Genomic DNA, 21,068 nt, shown 5'->3' with positions numbered 1-21,068 from the left:
AATAGAAACCAATGTACATATATTATAACATTACTGTATAAAAATATAATATTATAACAGTGGATAATTTCCACTAAGATAAAACATATTCCGTGTTGGTTATGTTATTAGAGATCGACTTGCCTCCATTATCAGTCTTGACCTCTGTTAAATGTTATTACTTTTAATGTGTCCTATAAATGTGATATCTGAAATAAAATAATGTCTTCGGTGTTCAAATTTTTTTATACTTCAAGGTATTCAAGGTTTACATCATGGGTTGGCATCTAATTTTGGAATTTTCTTAACTAAAAATACGTTTTCTTGTAGACAACATTTTAAATCTCTGTTGGAAGTTAAAGGATTTTTGGTGGATTTTTAACTTATTTTCATATAACTTATATCATATAACGAACCTTATATTAAAATCATCATTATCATATAAGTTATTGTAATATTAAAATACACATATGAGTTGTTGACTATAAGAAGGAAAGTTAGATTTTAATGAGAGCGTGGTCATAAATTAGTTTATACGACGTTCAACGGTTTTAAGTATTTGGCCAGTCTGTATAAAATATCTGAGCTTTTCATCATTATTAGATTGTATTATCAATACTAAAATCCCAGGCAATATCGAATCAGTCGCAAAACATCAGATCGCACTCATTGCCCTATAACTTGTTTTATATCTTGTTATATCTTGTTTACCTTCATGCGTAGCTAATCATAATCTTCAGATCCAATGCTCAGTCTAGGCTACATGCTTCAAAGTCACTGCTATTGCAAAGTTACATTTCCAGTATTCCAGTCAATATTGCAGTAGTCGCAGTAACATCAGAGCGCTCATCACCCTATAACGACCTTGTTTCCCTTCATTTCCCTCGCTTCCGCTAAACCTCCTTCTCAATTTCAATGATTTCTTGTCGTTTTATCCCACCTTGGTGACGCAAAAGAATCCCGCAGTGGTTGAATATTTAAATTAAATACACCTTTTGAAACACTAGCGTTTTTAATACGTCCATATATAAGTAAAAGCTATGTAGTGCTAAGGAGATCGCTTTAACGTTTAATTTTTAACTTAATGATAACGTTTAGTGTTATGCCTACATTTTTGTGGATAACGAGTAGTACATCTACCTATTTAATTAACTCAACTGATGAGAACATGAGGGGTGGTAGTTTGTGAAGGGGGGGGGGGGTAGTTAACGAAGCGTAGATCCTCGCCACCCTCTCGATTTGAAGAGTCGAGTAGGTTTTTGAGCGCATGAAAGCAATGCACCCAATGACTCGTTTATCGTTTAATTCCACTCTTTCATTTTACACCTACAGAAAACGCAGCATTTAATTCACTTTTGCAATGTTTTAACTGCACTTTTAAAATTTCAATCGAATAAAAATTATCCTTGGTGCTTTCCAGAATTTTGGAATAAATACGTCTTCTAATGTTGAAGTTTTGGTTTTACACAACTAAGTTGAATCCTTTTACCCATAGACTAACCAACACAAGTAGACTTCTCAGCTCATCGTAAAATTTTAAGCTGCTTTTTGTGTCTAGTTTCTGTTGGTGACACTGGTTGACCGAAATGTAGTTATTATCATTTTAGGGTTAATAACTTCATGATATTGCTTTAATGCTCAGGTATAAATTTATATACAAATGCTTTTATCTAGAGTTAAAAAAAACGTTTTGTAACCACTAATTGATACAACAAACATACAATACACATATTTTCCAAAAGTAACACAGAACAAAGAAAATTTAAGTGACATTTTATTCAAAAGTATTCAGTCTTCGTTCGTAGAGCGTTATGCAGCAGTAGAGTACAGGCATTTTTTTGCGTAGCATATGTAATCTTTGGTACAGGGCATGTCGAACGTATAACAAGTCAAGCTGTGGAGGTGGTTTTGAATACAACTATGCTTTACTTAGGTAGTTTGCAGCGTTACACCACCATGCGTCCAGGCGTTACATGACAAACGAACAACGTCAAACCACATTGTGGATTATGATTTAGGCACCTCCCCCACCCCTTATTTGGCCTTTTTAAATGCATGTAAAATGCCGTCCTATTCTGAACAACGTAACAGAATAACATCACTTCCCATGCCAAGTGACAAGAATTAATTATTGATATATATACACATACTGTGTATATATAATCAATGCAAGGACTAGACTAGAACCACAGAACGTATAGGATGTCTTTAAAGGAGTGGATTTTCGCATACTCTATGGATATACCTCTTTGTTTTGTTTATGTAGACGACACGACAACCTTACATTCAAAAATAAATTTCAAACACAAACACGTCAAATTTCATTGATTTCAAACATAAACATAAACAATAAACATATCGCCTTCTGAATGAAAAACAAGAAAAGATTAATGTTGGCTTATTGAAAACGGTTTGTCACTTGTCTGAAGGATGTAAATAACCGTTAAATCATATCTTGTTTTTGACGTTTCTGGAGCTGAATACTTAGTAAGTAAGCTAACATGTCATGTAGGCCTAGGCAATAGTTAATCGTTAATATAGGTTGATCTAGGCCTTTTGACCACACAAATGATCTTTTATAGGACAAAATGTTATTGCATTCACATTTTATTTATGCACACAAATAAGAGAAATTGACTCCAAAACCTAAAAAAAGACCCTAACTTAGGCCTACTAATTCCTAGCATCTTTATTGTTTAACTTTATGTGATAAGGTAAGGTAGAAAAACCTTATAGGCCTATATTCATTCACCGATACACCATTGAAACAAAGGAACTATAAGTTATCTCTTGGGGTAATATAGCTGGAAACTTAAAATTTCTTGTTAACTTAAATCAAACAATATTTCCACATCTAAATTTTTAACTAATGAATAGGTAATTATAATTTTTAACAACTCACTTTTTATATTTTTTTTTTCATTTTTTGCACTGTCTGCATTTTAAGTTAGATGCTTTTTTATTTCTTCATGACTTTTTCCATATGTTAATAAGTTAAATATAGTTGTTTTAAGTTACTATTCTTCTACCACCAACTGTACAAATTGAGAGTAAAAGTATCATTTCTGACCCTAGATTGTTGGGTTGAGACAAGGCCACGTTGAGACGTCCAGAGGTTTTAATATTGGATGGAGTGCTGTTGTCTTTGTGGCACATCATGTCGGGTTTATATACTATATACCTTGGGGTAATATAGCTGGACACATTAAATTTCTTGTTAACTTTATCCTAGCCCAACATCCTTTGGGAACTGTATAATCTTTAGAATATAATTTTTTACATGAGCTAGCAACCTAAACTTTTCCTTCTGTTTCCCAGGACATTACCTTCTGACGGTGCAATGGCTGCCACGAGAGGTTCGTGTGTGGAGCCCCAAGTACGCTGGCACCAAGGACCTCTGTCGCCTGGAGCTAGCAGTGCACATGTCCAACATGGACGTCGGGTGGTTCAAAGTGGTTGTGGAAACCGTCAGTGTCAACAACACATCTTGGGTCGTGGCTGAGAAACCTGGTAACAGCAATAGAACGTGAGTACTGTTGAATGTGTAAGCCTAGTAGCCTAGAACAGCCGTTCCCAAACTTTTTTGTCTGTTGTACCTATATTCTTGTTTTTTTGTGACCCTTTTACTGAATTCTTCAATGCATTGTTTAGCTGTGCTTTGCGATTGAAGCAGTGATGAATCAGCCAACTGACAAACTACGTATCGATTGTAAAACATTCTTTGGGATTTTATCTTCCACAACTCTTGTTTGATCAATCTTCAGAATTGAGCAATTCACAGCATCCTGTCTAGTCCAACGATAAGTAATTTCCCCTACTATTCTTGTCTTGACTGATCAAATTAAAGTTTCTTTGTGATTTGTCAATGATAGAATTTTTAAAAAGTAAATTTTTCCCAAAGAAACATAATTTTGTCATAGTTATTGAGGTGTGTTTACTAAACGTCCACTTTAATGGAATTGTCTGAATTCATCAATTTACTCCAGTATCATATTCATTCCGTTATTTATTGCTCTAAAGGTCGGGGACATTTACAATTCAATCATTAACTAACTGTTAATCTTACAGTCTATTTCATGTTACAATAAACAAATAGACAAAACATCACTTTTGTTTCACCTCTGTCTCTGTCTAAATATTCACCGTCAGTTCTCCACAGACGACCCGCAACCTTAAAATAACCACTTTTTCGTCAAATTACCTCGCTAAATATACCGCAACAACCGTGAGGACGTACGCTGAGTGGACGTAGTAGTCTATTCCTAACCTCGGTCCATTGCCAACAGCCTCTTCAGACCTGGTGCCTAGCCAGTCATTGTTTGTTTTATTAACACTCTTTCGAGCCAACCATTTTATGCCGCACCTGGTTGTCACGCTGATGACAAACTATTAATTTTTGTTTTGTTTGAGCAACATCTTCAGTGTATATTTTTAACGACACTTTTTCACTAAAGCCATTTGTTAAAGTGGATTGTGTTTCGGTTTTCCCGGTTCGTTGTCCTTGTTTTAGTTTATTTCTGTCTTGATTTGTATTCTTTGAAATTGTGAACAAGTAAGACTAAAATTGCTCTAAAATTTCTGTGACATGATGATTTACACAATGACAGTTCAGATTGCTGTGATTTTGCTGTGAATTGCCTACCAATCAAAGAGTCGCTGGTTCGTTTAAGTTTCGATGGTTCGAAACTGGTCCCCAATCATTGGGCTTAGTCAGTGACTACCGGGTAACAGTCAGACTAATAGTCAGTTGGTCTAACAGATCATCTCACTCCATTCTACACTTGTCCTTCACTCATATTTGGGTTAAAATATACAACAAGGTGGCGTCCTCATCTCAATTGATAGTAATAGGCCTAATAATAAATAAAGCATTCATTAAGTTAGTCATTTTCTTGTTGTAGACATTGTTAGAAAATTATTAGTCATGTAAAACAAATATAGTTTCATAGCTCTATAAAATAAAGTAACCTTTATCTACTGTTGTATCCTAAATCCAAGAGGCTTTTTATTCATTAATATTTTCTCAATGAATCTGTTTCAATTTCAGATGGGACTACTGGTCATTCAATGTCGGCCGCATCAAACAAGAGTTCAACATAGTGATAGAAGTGATTCCTGGGGATCACTTTCCATTTCACGTTGCCTTGGACAACATAAGACTTGTAGATTGCTTCAGCGGTATGTATCTTCCACTTCTTGTGTAGACATTAAAGATTTGCTTCTTGTAATTCCGAAAATATCCATTCAACAAAATATATGACAAATACAATTTTTTTCTATTTAAAATTTTTTTCTCCTAAATATACTGCACATCTGCATTTAGGGGAAGTGCTCTCATCCGTTGAAATAGGCTAATTTTGAAACATATAAGTGGAAACACAAGCAAATCTTTGAATAACATTTAAATGATATGAAAAAGTAATGGTGTGAGTATAAGCATAGACAAATAGAATACATTTTAGACTGTCAAAGGAAGGTTCCGGCGCACACCGCTAGGAGTGCCGTGTAGTTACGGTGCACATCGCTGCAGGCGAGGAACGCAGGAGCCGTATGTGACCAGCAGACACTGCAGCGGTGTGCGCCGTAACAACACGGCAAAACTAGCGGTGGACTCCAGAACTTATGCTAACCGAAGCACAGCTGACTGTCTATATTTATTCTATTTGTCTATGGTATCAGCTGACTCAGTACCTAGTCAGTTATTTTAGGTAAATGAAACAATTTAATTATGAGATGAATACAAGTTTAAATGAGTAATCAATTCTGTATGCCTACTAACTATTCATAGTCTCTAAGTTGGTATTTCACTGAAATTAGTATTGTTAATTATATAACTTGCATGCATGAGAAAATAGCATGAAAAAATTGTATGTTTCAAAGGTACTGTCTAAAATTATGTGGCCATTCATTCTTTTATGAAAATTGTAAGCTAATCCACAAAATTATAAGAACTTATAAACTTATTGTAGGCTAATGGTCTAACAGATCATTTTGTTTGCGCTATTTTCACTGCTTCAGCCTTATTTTGGAAGAGGATGTAATAAGACAGACGAGGATTAGGGATGGGTAAGGGCGGGAGTGGTGATTAAGAGAGAAGTGCAGGTTAATTATTCTTCAAATTCCTTAGTGGACTTAGTTGTTCAAAGACCTAACATTGATTGGACTGATTGCTGCTTTACAAGATTGTCGAGCTAATTTTAGGTAGCAGTGATTTAGCTGAAGAGGATTGCTTTAAAAAATTATGGGTTTTAGACTCAACTATTTTTTACATTATGATTTTTTTACAAAGAAGAGAAGGTTAACTATAATTTATTCGATATCCTTGATATTTTTTTAAGATTTGAAACACTCGTAATCTCCTCATTTGGTTGGTTTAGGTATTGTTAGTCATGGTTACGTGGATTCCCCTATTATTTTAATCCATAAGCCACCAATCAAATGGTGTATTATTTTTCCCAAACTGAAATTAAAATTTCACAAGTTTAGGGAAGTTGTGGAATAAATTATATTGTAATCAAGATAAAAGTTTAGAGTTTTTTTACTAACATTCCTGACATGTTTTTGAGCTGTTCTTTAGTTCACTTTTGTCTTCATAATTACCGAGACTAAGAGAGGAATCTATTATTAAATCCTTGAAAGCAATGCTGATTAGGCCTTTTTGAAGATCTGAGAGTTTAAATTTTACAATCTAATATTTAACTGAAAATATAATCATCTTCTTACACACCATACTTGCTATTTAGCGTAAGGGTTTTCAACGATTTCTTGTTTCAATGCAATACATGGTATGTTTAGAAAGGAGAGATGAGTGCCTACCAAGCCAGTTCCTCTGCGGCAACACCACAATGTGTATAGACCATCACCAGGTGTGTGACATGTCGCTGGACTGTCCCGACGGCAGCGATGAACGACAGAACTGCGGTGAGTGTGGACTGAAATGATCAATTTGTAAACTCAAATTGGTAGACCAAGTTAGGAGTTTATTGAAATATTGGTTACGTGAACTTGAACTGAGGTGGAGGGGTGGTGCTTTAAGGATTTAATATGTAAAATACAGTAGTGTCCCGCAAACTCGGCGTAATGTGGACTGGAAGGTTGCCAAGTTTGTGAAATGCCGGGTTATCGGAAACTAAGGTTAAAAATAAGAACAATACAGTTTTTAAGCTTTTTAACCGCCTTTTTTATTTATATTAACATTACAAGTCAGTATTAAGTCATCAGATATAGTACAACAAATCCTTGGTATGAGTTGCAAATGATTTGACTTGAGCTGGCTTGAGTCCATGTTTAACTCGGACTAAAAAAATCACTAATTTTCTGAGCCAGGTGATGGCTAAGTTATCCAGACTGCCGGGTTATCGACTGCCGAGTTTGCGGGACTCTACTGTATCAAAAAAAGACGTAGGCTTGGCGAGGTTTGAATATAGCCACAAATATAGCCTGTCAATTGGGGCTCTACGTTAGCCCCCAGATTGCCCTAAAAAGTAAGTTTACAGTTATTATCTTCAAAATTTTCCCTGGAATGGATTGGACCTTTACAGTTGGCTGTAGTATGTGTTACCATGTCCAGTTGCTTCATTTATAGGTATACAGCATAATAAATCAAACACATACATGCACAGTGATATAAAAAACACAAACATTGAACTAACAATAAACAGGAAAAATACTGCTGATAGGTGGGACACGTCGTGATCAGATGTAAGTGACTCTGGAATCTAGTAGGCCTACTGGCTTGATGATGACTCTGATGTGATTAAACGTTGCCCTACAGCAACATCTTAGATTGCTTGAACACTAGTTATTTGCACCAATTTAGATGTGATCTAGAGGCTAAAATTAAATAAGTTAATCATAGAACTTCGCAATGCATACTTTTTTAACCATTTGTTTTCTACGTTCAAATAATTTACCGAATGGATGCATTTGTTTCAGATAAAGTCAACATTGAGGGCAGCAGGTGCAACTTTGAGCAGAACATGTGTGGATGGCATAATGAAGAGGAGAACTGGATGAACTGGACACTAAACTCTGGACCTACGGAGACTGACCATACTGGACCCAGTACGGACCACACCTACAAGAATGCTACTGGTATGTCACTTCTAGGTTCTCAGTATTCTGTAGGCTGTCCCCGGTTTAACTTGGGGAATGATAAGACCTAGTATGATGACTCAATGTACTGTAAAACTCCTTCTAACCACACCCTGTTTAACCAAAACCTGATTTCAGGTCAAAAATTCCCAGCAATTTGAAAATAGGCTAGGCAACAGAAATTCTGTGTCGTGGTGTGGGTAGTTGCCCAACGAAATGTAATTGAGCAGATTGTGAAATGGATCTCATATTGTGATAAAGATAAAATTCAGAAAACAATGATCAATTTGTTTAAGAAGTTGATTTTGTGTATAGGTCTACTATCCTAGCTTATATTTTACGATGACAGTAATCAAACTAATGTAAAAAAATACTTTTCTGGGTTTCTTTATACTGATTTAACCTATCCAATTATATCTTCAAGAAGAACTGGTAATACTTTAATACTTTCTTATTAAATGGCGATCATAATATTGGATACCATTCCATAATATTGGAATGGATACAATTTAGGTTAAACAAACAAAAATTTGTACGGCAATGAAAAACTACCTCAACCTCTTTATTTTGGTTATTCTGGGATTTACTGTATACAAAATATTGTATGCCGTCCCCAGCCTAGCGCCAAAGTCAAGTTGAGGTGTGGAAAAGCCTTCAGTACAATGTACCACTCATACGCCCCACTTGTGACCTGAATAATCAAGCAAAATTCAATGCACAAATCTGTGCACAAGAAAAGAGAGACGTTTGGATACTAAACAGGAAATGGGTGATAAGCAAAGCTATTGCACTTGGGAGACGGAACAAGGTCTAGGGCAGTAGAACCACTATTTTCCTAATCCTTATCTGGATGGTCAAAAATCTGGACTGTTGAAATCTTTGGAAAAATTGCTATTTATAATGGTAAAAGACAGTGGACTTATAGCTTGCTGAACAATATGGCTATGTAATAGACTCACCGTATAATGAACCTGATTGGCACACATAAAAAAAAAAAAAAAAAAAAAAAAAAAAAAACTATTACAGCGAACTGCAATGAACCAATAGCAATAGACAATGATCTTTATTATACATATTCTTCAGCAATATTACAGTCATCTGTGATAATTAGAGATGTGGATTATTGATGTTCAGTTGGAATTCTATTGTTACCTTAAATAAAGACAAAATAAAAACTAAAAAGCTACAGCATTTAAAGAGTTGCCCATTCCCATGTGCAGGACTTGGCCACTTTAGCTTTATCCATGACTTTCCGAATTACGCAAATCATAAAAATAGGTGTGAGGATAATTAAGGAGTGCACCACTCAAGTAACGGTGGAGTAGTGGAGGTTGGCAACATTGGTACTGCTTACGTCAGTCGTGTTGGTAGTCTGCCAGCCATCTCTGTTTGTCATCGTAGCGACCGACTACACACGAAACACACACTTATCACTGGCCACCCGACCAATGTCACTCCAGCCGTTATAAATCTCCACAACGCTCAAAAATAGAGAATCTTTAAATTAGCTCATTTGTAGGAGTTTCAAATGATGTATGGATAAAATATTGTCTAGTGTCTTAAACATTTTATAGGTTCTTTTAGCCGGAGTTAATGACACAGTGAAAGTTATTTTATGATTTTGGTACATTGATGGGCCCACAGAATATAGTGTGCTATGATACAATTGATTAGCAAACCATCTTAGAGTTAAAAGACATTGTGAATGGCTTAACTCTAACCTGTACAATAAAAGTCCTGCTCTCGTATGCATCTTTGTTAACCTCTTTTTTGTGCTCCACCATAAATTAAAGATAATGAAGTAGAATTATCAATCAAGATTCAAGTTGTTTACAAAAATACTAACACTTACTAAAATTACTTTGCACACAAGATCTACAATGTTGGTAATGCACATGAAAAGATTTGAGATACCAAATTAATATCAGAAGAGATATTAAGTATTTCTTGAGAATTAATTTAAAATTATGTGAAAAATTAGATCAAATAATAAAAATAACTGATAGTAATATTATTGGTATAACTTGTATTTAGATCTAATAATTACTCACAACTTGTCCCTTCTTCTTTATATACCCTCAAAAATTTGACTATCCTATAACCCCCCAATAATCCATACATCTGAGGTAAAAGTGTAAACCCCGCAGATTTTTTACATGTGGACATTCTCAAGACTCGTAGTAAAACTACAAATTTTCTGTTGAATGTTTTAGGGAAGTACATCTACGTAGAGATGTCGGGCTCTGCTAGGCTCGGAGCTGCGTCTCTGTTGGTCAGTCCGATGTTCAACCCGCCACCCCCGGTGGTCTTCAATGTGGCCGGCAGACACTACAACGCTTGCTCTGTAAGTGATGTAGTCTAATGTGTGTAAATGTGTAACGTGATGTAACACAAGCGCATATGAATGTGATAAGAGTGTTAAGGTGTTTGATGAAACCATTTGCTAAACTAGAGTTTTACTAGACAGCAGAGGAAAAATATGGAACAAAACAATGTATGTTATGGAAATGAAGAAGAAGTGGACAGGGTAAAAGAAAACTTTGAGGATGGATCTTGTTCCCCAGAGTAAAAATATTATAAATACAAGTTAATTCTTTTTGACATACCAAACAATACTTACAGAGGGAAATTAAATAATTACTGAATTCTAAGACCCATTGTGTCGTGTATGAATAAAATTAAGATTGTAGCTGAATTTAGCAACATCTTAGTGGAAATTATGTATTTTTAAAAGAGGGAGGTGAGAAAAACAAAACATAAAACAATATATGTAGCTAATAGACTTATTCTAGAAAGCATATTTTATTAAACTACAAATACCGGTACTGAATATGAGATCAATCCAAGCATTTAGTGGTCAATATTTTGTATTTTCTTTAGTAAAATTTTTTGTCAATTTTGGTTTTGAGTTTTGAATTATGTAACTCGTGAATTGAATCTCAAAACTGAAATAATTTGCTGGGTTTGAGATTTAGGATTCAGTTTTGACACATCACTGTATTTTCTCCTTACAGTTTTGGATTCACCTAGGTACTATGTAAGTTGTCAAATTTTTTATGTAGTTGTTGTGATTCTTGTTTGGCCGGTTTCCACGACAGCACATGTGGTACAGAGTGGTTCATCTTGTCACAGGCTGATTTAGTTCCCGTCTCTCGTAACACGTCAGTAATCACGCCTCAGTTCGTTACATCTTCCTCGTTATAATAAATATGTAACTGTTAAAGAGGTTTATGACAGTATAACAGTCAATTTATACTTCAATTTCCTCTTGACACAGCTCGTTTCCCGTTTTAAATGTGTCGGAAAGGAAAAAATTATGTTAATGAACTTCAATTACATTTTTTTGAAGATTTTTTCACTTACTTTTGAATTACTAATACATTGTACCTATTTTTATTTAGTATTATTTTTTTAAACATTAACATAGTTATCAGATAAAAGCTAGTTGTCATAAAAAAATAACCAGTCTGAAACCCGTTTATATAGCTATAAAAAATAAACATATACAGCTGTAACACATATAATTTTTGGAAAAACCAAAGTCATTAGTCATTTAGTTTTATAAGGGAACTGTTAGTGGAGGAATTCCTCAATTCAGAGAATATCATCTTTACCTTAGAGTCCTATACTTTTTGCTCGGGTAAATGGTTTTTGATCATGTCTCACACATACACCCCTAAAAGTTGTTTAAGGATGTAGAATGTATTGTAAAGCTTGGTTTTCCTTGGTGCAAAACACAGAGAGAGGATTGGAGAAAGCGACTTTCTGCTCGTCCAGTGGCGGTACACTCTGTTTCTATTTATTTATATTTATTATTGTTTTCTTTATTTATTTACTCAATACAAAGGCAATACACATCCATTTCAACAATAGCAGTATTTCTCGATTTGACGTTTGTCCTTCAAATACATCATATGTTGAGTTAGCCATATTATTAGTTTTCCTTTCCTAAACAGTAACACAACTTGAACCAATTAACTTACTATTTAACACGAGTATAAACATTTGAAACTGAAACATCAAATAATTGAGTAATAGCCCATTAACAAAATCAGATTAAAAGTAATTTTTTTCCAAAACTACCTAATATGAGTAGGTATAAACGTTTCAATATTTAAACACTAACAGGGAAAAAGTATAAAAAAGACTAAAAATTAATTTTAACATTCTAGGAAAACAGTAGGCCTACCATTAAATTACCTACTACGCTTCTGCACCTAAAACCCGGCTTAATAAAACTCACCATAATCACTGTGGCCGGGCCTTCTAACCACTTCTACTTGTCTATTTCCACAGGTGAGTTTCTACTACCACCAGTACGGAGCACACAGCGGGTCCCTCACGTTGATGTTGAAGGAGCAATACAACACACAGATCAAGGAACTCTGGCGAAGCTTCGGTAACCAAGGCAACGTGTGGAAGAGGGTCATTCGGCCACTACCTGTTGTGTCTCAGAGGTATAAATCGTAAAAATTATTTTCTTTACCATAGGATCTAAAAATAAGTTACTCCCTTGTGATAAAATCTTTCTAGTTTGATTTCATCTAGGTCTTCTTCCCTCTGTCACCATCAACTCCGTTTACTTTAAATTCTCACTCCTTAAACGTCTAAACCATCTTTAGTCTTACCTTTTCTACTCTTAAGCTGTTTTCCTTGTTCCTATCCCTTCCGTATTGTTTCACATAGATTTTAAAATGGTATTCCTCAAGCTTTTACATTGCTCCATTTTCTTTACCTGTATATTCAACAGTCTACTACTAAGCTGAAATGATTTTCATAACGTTTCAGGTACACGTTGTTCTTTGAGGCCAAGAAAAGTTACTCCATGCGAGGGGATGTAGCTTTGGATGACTACGCTATGAGTCCTCAATGCTTTGGGATTGGAGGTAAGATTACGTTCATAGTAGAAACAATCACTGACAAAAGTCGTCTTCTTTTTATTAGCTAAAATATTAGTATTTAACTCTGAGCCGTAGAGGTAATTCATGCCTATTTTATCATGTGATTTTCTTACACAAAATTTGGAATCCAAACTAGTATATTTGGGGGGCTCTTCTAGATAGCTCTGGACACTTTCTGAGTTACTTATAAGAACTGGTGAAGAGCTGGATTTGATCCTTTCAATCTACTATGAGATCTCCTGTCCAGACAGGTACTAGGCAGTGCCTTCGGGTTTAGACCGCTTGGCCATTGGTCGGACGTAACAGTCCTCTGCACTAACAATAACTGGTAAAACCCGAAGCCCGAGCGTAGTACTAAGCTGGACTCTAAAGCTGCAGCAAATGTCACACACAGCATTATTGAAATTTATTACTCTTGGGGCTAATATCTCAGCATAAGCGTCTTGAAGAATTTAAGAATAGTTAAAATATCATGCTCATGTCGATTGAGAACGCATTATTAGTTAAAGCATGTTTAAACTTTACTATAAATTGTTACATTGAATTACCCATTGCACTCAGTTTAGATATCACACACTTCATAATTTACTTATAAGGTTTATGTTTTCTAGACTTTACCAAAGAGGAACTGAATGGCTATCACTACCCAAGTGCTGGCTCCTCATATGGTAAGTTATTGATTACAAACGTGTATAATTTTTTGTCCGTAGTTATGTCTCACTTGGATAGAAAATTATCTTGAGGTTGTATGATGTATAAGTCCCATGAGGCAGAGCCATAAAGGGTTTGAAGATCAAGAATAAGAATGAATTCTTCCTAGATAGACATTAAACAATTTCCCACAGTTCTACAGCAATTATCCTATGCATACGGTAATGCATAATGGCAATACATTTGGTTTTTTGTACATATTTTAATCAAATACTTTTTTTGAGCTTTTGCCAACATTTAAAACAATTCATTTTCATATTGTACAGTTAATTAATTTTTCAGATCTTTATAAAAGAATGCTAGAAGGTGAGTTCAAACTCACATTGTTTTAACCCACCGCGTCATAACATTGGTTGAGTAGTTAGTAGTTATAATCTGTTAAATGACTTTAAAAATGTTCATGCCGTAGTTCTTAGACTAACAAAACTAAATGGTGTAAAACTGCATAATTAATTAACTCCAACTAAATGATACCTTATAAAAGATGCTTACATAAAGTTTCTGCCAGCTAATTATTTATTTATGTTTGAAATATGACTATGATGCAAGTACTAAAGAGTTCTAATCATTGGACTAAATTAAGATTCCAGTTCTTGACTTTTTTAAATATTTAAAAATTATGAAGCTCAATTTCAAATTTGTACAAGATTATTTCAAATTTATTTTTTATTTGCTTAGGCATTTCTTGTGATAAACAAAAACCATGTAATAAATCATTGTTTTCTTCTAGATCCTATGGGAAATGGAGTGGTGCATCCCTCGTTCAAAAACAAGACATGTAAGTAATTGAAAATATTAGTTTGTTTCATACCAAAATTTGTATAGCCTAATATGACTATGTTTGTACTTTTTTTTACAACCATATCCCCAATTCGTGCAAGATTAACAGATCAAGATCAACGGATGTCAAAAGAAACATTTTTTTATAGGTTTTTTTGGCTAGTGCTGCTGGCCAACCGAGTGGTAGGGACAAACTATGTGAAATTTATCTAAGCAAAATATTGCAAAATATTGTGGCTAGTACAGCTAGACACCCGACCGATTTAGATAATCTAAAGATAGTCTTTCTAATATCAAAAGATTTAGTGTAGGCCTATATTATAGTTCTGAGACTGACTGGGTAGCTAAGTGGTTATAGTGCTCGCCTAACAATAAAAAGGTTGCCAGATCGATCCTGAGAAAAGTCCATAGTTTTTGTTGGTTAGAAACTGGACCCAGCTGTCCCTGATCATTGGGCTTTGAATAAATAAATGATCCTGGCTAATGAAACAGCTGTTATTAGTCAGTAAAAAATTTACAAAGAGATCATATCACTCCATTCTACACTCATCCTTCACTCATATTTGGGTTAAAATACGTACATAGGTGATAATAATAATAATATAATGACTGAGTATTAATCTTCTACAGTTTGTAACTCGGTTTTGGACCAGTCTGTGCTGCTCTATTTCATTTAAACTGCTACGATGAATTCTTGCACTTCAGGGATTGAGATGTGTTGCAAGGCTTGTGAGTGGTTAGCGTCTCAAATTTTTGTAGGAAGTGCAGGTTTGGTTCCAGGGTTGTTACAAATTCTTTTCTCAAACTTTTTAGCGATCTCTTAACGAAATTCCACTTCCATGGATGAATTAAACAAATGATAGTGACATTTTTACTCTTACCTAATTTTTTGTGATTTACAGATTACATCTTTACCACATGTGGTGCCAATGGAACCAACGGTCCCAACCAGAGCCTGTGTGACAAGGAATACAACAACACAAATGTGAATGTCACTGTGATGCCGGAGGAGGAGAAGTTACAGGCCGGGATACAGAAGTGGACTGTGCCCAAAGATGGCTTCTACACGTATGTCAACTCTTTGATATATAGACAACAATTTTTTTTTTTTAAACAAAAACAAAACTAAATATATGTTTTCTATTTGGTTTTTGGTTTAGTTTTCTTGCAATGCCTCTGAGCTATCAATTAATGATGCTAGTAAACAGTCGATGTAAGATAATAATCAGGGTATAGTCTGCTCCCTTTAAAAAACATTAGAAAAAGCCAATGTTGTTTAACATAGAAAACCATTGCGATAATGGAAAAAATGACTTGACAATCCACTTGAGGTTTGTTCTGTTGGCAGGATCATCGCGATGGGAGCCAGTGGGGGTCTAGGTGCAGGAGGTCAGGGAGCTAGCAAAGGAGCGGAGGCGCGGCTAGTCATGGAACTGTTTGTCAACAAAGACCTCTACATCCTCGTGGGCCAGCAAGGGACAAGCAGCACTAAGAAGGTGTGTGGCTCAGGCTAAATATATTTAAGCTACGTTATTTGGAAGGAGATTTGAAAGGAACTCTAAGCTTTATCGCAGACACCCCTATCTTTTCTGTTTAGTTTGGATTGAAAAATGTGTAGGACCCCTGTTTCTCTAGCTGTCCGTACAGATCCTAATGCTGGTTTTCCCTTATTATTTATTTAGTAAAAAAATAGTAATATTTACTTCCCTTTAGTGATGGTCAAAACAAAACCAGAAATTCCGAATCTCAAAACCGAAACCGAAACTTTAAAAAATCAAATCCCGAATCTCGAATCTCAAAACCTAGACGCGAAACTTTTTACTTAGCTGGTTACAAGGGTTAAGGTTACAAAATAATACAGGTAATAATAAAATGTTAGTATGCAATCAGATTGAAAGAGGTGCTCCTGACACTGACATAATAACATAAATATGTGACTGAAAAACCCAAAACAACATATTTTTTTATAACATTAACAAATAAATTAAGCTCCTGACACCAACATAAACATGAATATTAGATTAATTCAAACATTTAGCGGTCAATATTTATTTGTGTCTATTAAATATCACTATGAAACTGAGTTGTGTGTTGTTCCAGTTATAGTATTTAAGATGCCTTTTGAAGTTCAGAATCAGAATACAAATTACTGTTAATGGTGATCTGTTTGATCTATTGCTACCAGCTTGTGGGGAAAGTGGAAACAGTGTTAGACACAATAATAATGATGCAAAATATGTCAGCAGTTTCAAGAATAAAACTGCCAAAATCTTCAATTTTAAAACTTTTGAATCTCGAAACTCGGTAATCGAATCTCAAAACTCGGTAATCGAATCTCGAAACAAAAACTTTTCCAATGTTTTGATGATTTTGAGATTTGAGATTCGGTTTTGACACATCACTACTTCCCTTATTATTATTTACTTCACACATGACATAATGTGTGGTTTTGATATACAATATATCCATTAATTTTTTTATTGACTTCTGATAGTTCAGTCTTTATTTTCTTCCAGAATGAGCCCTTAAGGTGAATGAATAAGGAGGTGTCTACTTTCAATTATTTTATTTCTTGGTGAAATCTTTACATATTTAACAATGACCAGGTCAAAAATATAATTGAACAATTTAACAAGTAGTCATATTATATTGTTGAATTAATTTGAAACCGTGTTTGATATCTCAACAAATAAATAATGTAGATGTAAAACTTTCAATTATAAACTCTGTACTCGTTAAATTTGAAAAAAAAAACATTCTTGAAAAAGTATTTTAAAGTCTATAAAAAATTAAAACCTAGAAATTGTTATTAATTATAGATGATATACGTAGAATGCAATTATTGTTTAGCCTGAAGATTTTTTTTCTGGAGCTAAAAGTTCTTTGAAAAGTATCTTTGAATTTATTCTCCAAGTCAATCGTAGGGTTTTTGATTGATAAAATACTTCCATTACATTAAAAAATATTACAAAAATAATTTTAACGATTTAATATTTTGAAAATGTAGAAAATAGATTTAGAACTAAAAATAAAATAAATTATTGCTCTGAAATAGTTGTATAATAAAAAAATTATAAGGTTGAGGAAGTTTCCAGTAAACCAATTTAATTAATTTCCACAGATTGTGTAGATATATTGTATCATGCATATTTTATACTCAATACAGTATTATTTTATTTTTGATAATATCTCTGAATATTGAATTACTATCTAAAAAAACCTTAAGATTAAAAAATAGGGTTTAAGTACATGTAATAGTAACAAATCCTGTTGAAAACACTGACTTTTTTGAGAATTCCTTGCTAAAAACTGTTATCTTCGAAAATTCTTAGTTTCGCAGTTGTTGTTGAAAATGAAGAAAGAGATCAAAAACCAAAGTAAGTGTCAAAAAATGTTTTTTGAGCAAATAATCCACTAACAAGTAATTGTAGAAGATCTAGTAGTGGGTAGAGCTACAAACTAACACTAATAATACTTAATTTACTTGTTTAAAAATATTTCCAAGGTAGTTGAACGTTTTATTTAAAAGAATTTAAGTAATCTAACACAATGTTAACATTTTTCATTTGCCATGTTTTAAAGTTGGCAATGATATCGTTTATCCCTTTGCTTTGATATAGCAGCTCAGTAAAGAGACATACTAACTTCAATGTTTTTTTTTATGTTTTATTACTAGTGAAGCGTGATTTTCTTGCTGTCACCTAATAGCCTTAGTAGACTAAATGTAATGTTAAATGTAAGAAAATATCTTATACAACCTAAAAAATTGACGAATAGAACATCTTCATCTTGTTTAAAATATACCATTTCGTTTACTAGTTGCACAAATAACCATTTACTTCAATCTGAATTGTTATTTAATTATATACTGCTTGTCTGTAGAAAAATGAACTCTTCTACAGTCTAACCTAGATGAATCCAATTATGAAATTCAACAAATAATCTCCAATTAACAGCTGATGTTAGTAAAGAATATAAAAGTTAATAAAACCAGATCGTTGGTCAATGTTTATGACTAACATGAGCACAACTCTATTTATCCACATCGTAAGACATTAATCTTTCTCTGCCTCTTTCACAGCTTATCTATTGACAATTGATAAGTTTAATTTAATTTGCAGTATATGGTCTCTCGTCCATCATCTCCACCAGTGTCTGGCCCAAAGTCGATTCCTGTTGGGAAGGAAAAGTGGAACAAACTAAGACGAGAACATGACAACGGAGGAGGACCACCTTACGGGAGTTCTGACGGACGAGTGGTTCACGTAAGAACAGTTTTACTAAAATACATTTCCATTTAATGAAATTCCTTGTGGTAGTTTTACCAGATATCCTACACATACTTGGGATTTATTTAAATGGAAATGTAGGCTACTTATAGATGTGACTAAGGTATGTAATTAGATGTGGTTTCAATGTTTTTTTGGATACTTAGAATCATTTTATTTTTTTGTTCTATTATTGCACGTTGTAGTTGTCGGGAATAAAATACTGCGGGGAAAGGTGGTTTTTTATTCATCATTGTTTTAATTTCTCATTATGGAAGATGTAGTTGTAGTTTTGTTATATTATTTAGTTTTTAGTTTGATTTTAAGTTCAGTATTAAATTTCAAGGTTATCTTATTATTTGATTACCTTGCTATACAATTTTATCTCATTATTTTACTCATATAGAGTTAATTATATACTATCATTTTTCTTATTGTTTACTAACTTCTTAGTACATTTAATATTATTTATAATTATTTTATTTTCTAAGTTTATTTTATTTTAAGATTAATATTTTTTACTTTGCCTACATTTTACGATTGTTTATTTTATTAAATATTTTTTATTTAACATAGTGTTTTATTTGTCATCCCTACCAATAAAAAATATAATGAGACGATTTACTATTTACCAGTTTAATAATTCTATTCAATTCAATGCTTCAAGAGTACTCTTTGATAATAATTTTAGTTATACTTGGATGTAAGTGAAAGTTTTATTTATTTTTGTATGAAAATTATTATTATTTTTTTTAAGAAAAAATATTGAACGACTGGAAATTTGCTAGTATAAAGTTTTTCTGCAATAGCGATGTATTCATAGTCATAAATTATATTTAATGCAATAATATAGTACAAGATAAATTTTAATATTTGTGTTCGTTGATTTATGTCACAGATTTATATATTTTTTCTTCTTGTGATTTTTTTTACTTTATTTTAAAAGACTGTTTACATTTATTCAGGACGTACCTTTGTCTTTAGCTGAGTTTCCTCGACTAGGACGGCTCGGCTCAACCCGTAAATTTTATGGTGACCAATTTACGTTTACGAGAGAGGTATTAGATTTTGATTTTTTAATTAACTCCGCTTGTTAATGATTTGTTGTGTTTTTAAGATTAACATTCCTCTAATCTAATAGGATTGAAACTACTAATATTTCATTATTTATCTACATGCATAGTTTTTTTTTAATCCTTAATCCTTGTATATGTTTGTTCTCCTTCAAACAATTTTATTTTACGAGAACATGCGGGTAGGGTTTTTGAAGGTTTAACATATCTTTCAAATGTTGTACCTTCATACAACTCAAAGCTGCTCAATTAATTATTACAAGGAAAACACTTCTTGTGATCTTTCAATAAGTAGCAATGTAAATAAGGAACAGGTGAGATTTGTGTACCTGTTAACGAGTTTTTGTATTAAACTGTCTGACAAGTGCATGAAAATTGGTTTTGTCACCATTCGATATCCTTGGTGAACTAAGGAAGAATGTATTGCTAAGAATATCTGTAGCATCAGTTTTGTTGTATCTCATAACTATATTTTCTATAAGGTTTTCAAACATTACATTACTTACTTACTGGAGTGGCCACTGGTACCTTAAGAGGTACTTGGCCTTGCCCACACACTGCCTCCAGGTATCTCTCTTTCTTAAGCTTATTTTCACTCCCAATCTTCTAATATCTTTTTAGACTTGATCCCTCCATCTAAGGTTAGGCCATCCTGGTGGTCTTCTGCCTTCAGGGTTTCTGTCAAGTATGTTCTTCGTGGTGCAGTTTTGCTTCTTCTCTTATTTCTTCTCATATTATGCCCAAACCATTTCAACCTTAAACCTTTGACTTCCACTACGATGTCTAGGTCTTTGTAGTGCTCTCTAATCACGATGTTATGCCTTTTCCTCCATACTCCATCCTCGAGCGTCAGGCCGAATTCTTCCTAAAAACTTTGATTTCAATTGTAATTATTTTCTGTTCTGTCTTTTTGCTCATTACCCATGTTTCTGATCCATATAGTATAACCGGTCTCATTATCGTTTTGTAAATATGTAATTTGGTGTCGTGGAATAGTAGTTAACATTACATTACTAACATTATTTAATTATCTTATCTCTAACAATGCTTACAAGAGTGAATTATGTCATATTGTAACTGTGTAGTACTAACAGAACAGGACAGGAAAACTTTGATAATTTCTACAAATTATGTTTAAGATAGCAAAAAAAGAGGATTGTCTAAAATTAAATGTGACAAACTTTGGTTTAGACACGCCAAAATATTATATTAATTCCAAAATAACTTGAATTAATTGTTTTAAAAGGTTTTATTTTATTGTA

The 21,068-nt window shown here is 33.6% G+C and overlaps 1 protein-coding gene across 4 annotated transcripts in view; it reads left to right on the top strand.

The window, feature by feature from the left end:
• Window positions 1-21,068, top strand: part of LOC128999353 (leukocyte tyrosine kinase receptor) — a 95,449-nt gene that overhangs the window by 49,523 nt on the left and 24,858 nt on the right. For 2 of the 4 annotated variants that reach the window (XM_054425808.1, XM_054425807.1), the window contains exons 2-13: window positions 3,298-3,505; window positions 5,027-5,157; window positions 6,775-6,900; window positions 7,915-8,073; window positions 10,287-10,417; window positions 12,370-12,530; window positions 12,862-12,959; window positions 13,586-13,642; window positions 14,416-14,463; window positions 15,368-15,533; window positions 15,814-15,961; window positions 18,587-18,730. In XM_054425808.1, the coding sequence (XP_054281783.1) occupies window positions 3,298-3,505; window positions 5,027-5,157; window positions 6,775-6,900; window positions 7,915-8,073; window positions 10,287-10,417; window positions 12,370-12,530; window positions 12,862-12,959; window positions 13,586-13,642; window positions 14,416-14,463; window positions 15,368-15,533; window positions 15,814-15,961; window positions 18,587-18,730 (1,577 nt within the window). Of the gene's footprint in view, window positions 1-3,297; window positions 3,506-5,026; window positions 5,158-6,774; window positions 6,901-7,914; window positions 8,074-10,286; window positions 10,418-12,369; window positions 12,531-12,861; window positions 12,960-13,585; window positions 13,643-14,415; window positions 14,464-15,367; window positions 15,534-15,813; window positions 15,962-18,586; window positions 18,731-19,698; window positions 19,792-21,068 lie in introns of all 4 variants that reach the window. The other 2 variants (XM_054425809.1, XM_054425810.1) reach the window with 2 other exon arrangements.

This window comes from Macrosteles quadrilineatus, unplaced genomic scaffold, assembly GCF_028750875.1.
Source record: "Macrosteles quadrilineatus isolate MER2022 unplaced genomic scaffold, UCM_ALF_1.0 Scaffold_8__2_contigs__length_117827958, whole genome shotgun sequence".
Lineage (NCBI taxonomy): Eukaryota > Metazoa > Arthropoda > Insecta > Hemiptera > Cicadellidae > Macrosteles > Macrosteles quadrilineatus.
Note: the sequence above shows the minus strand (reverse complement) of the source record. Positions and strands in the feature narration are given on the sequence as shown.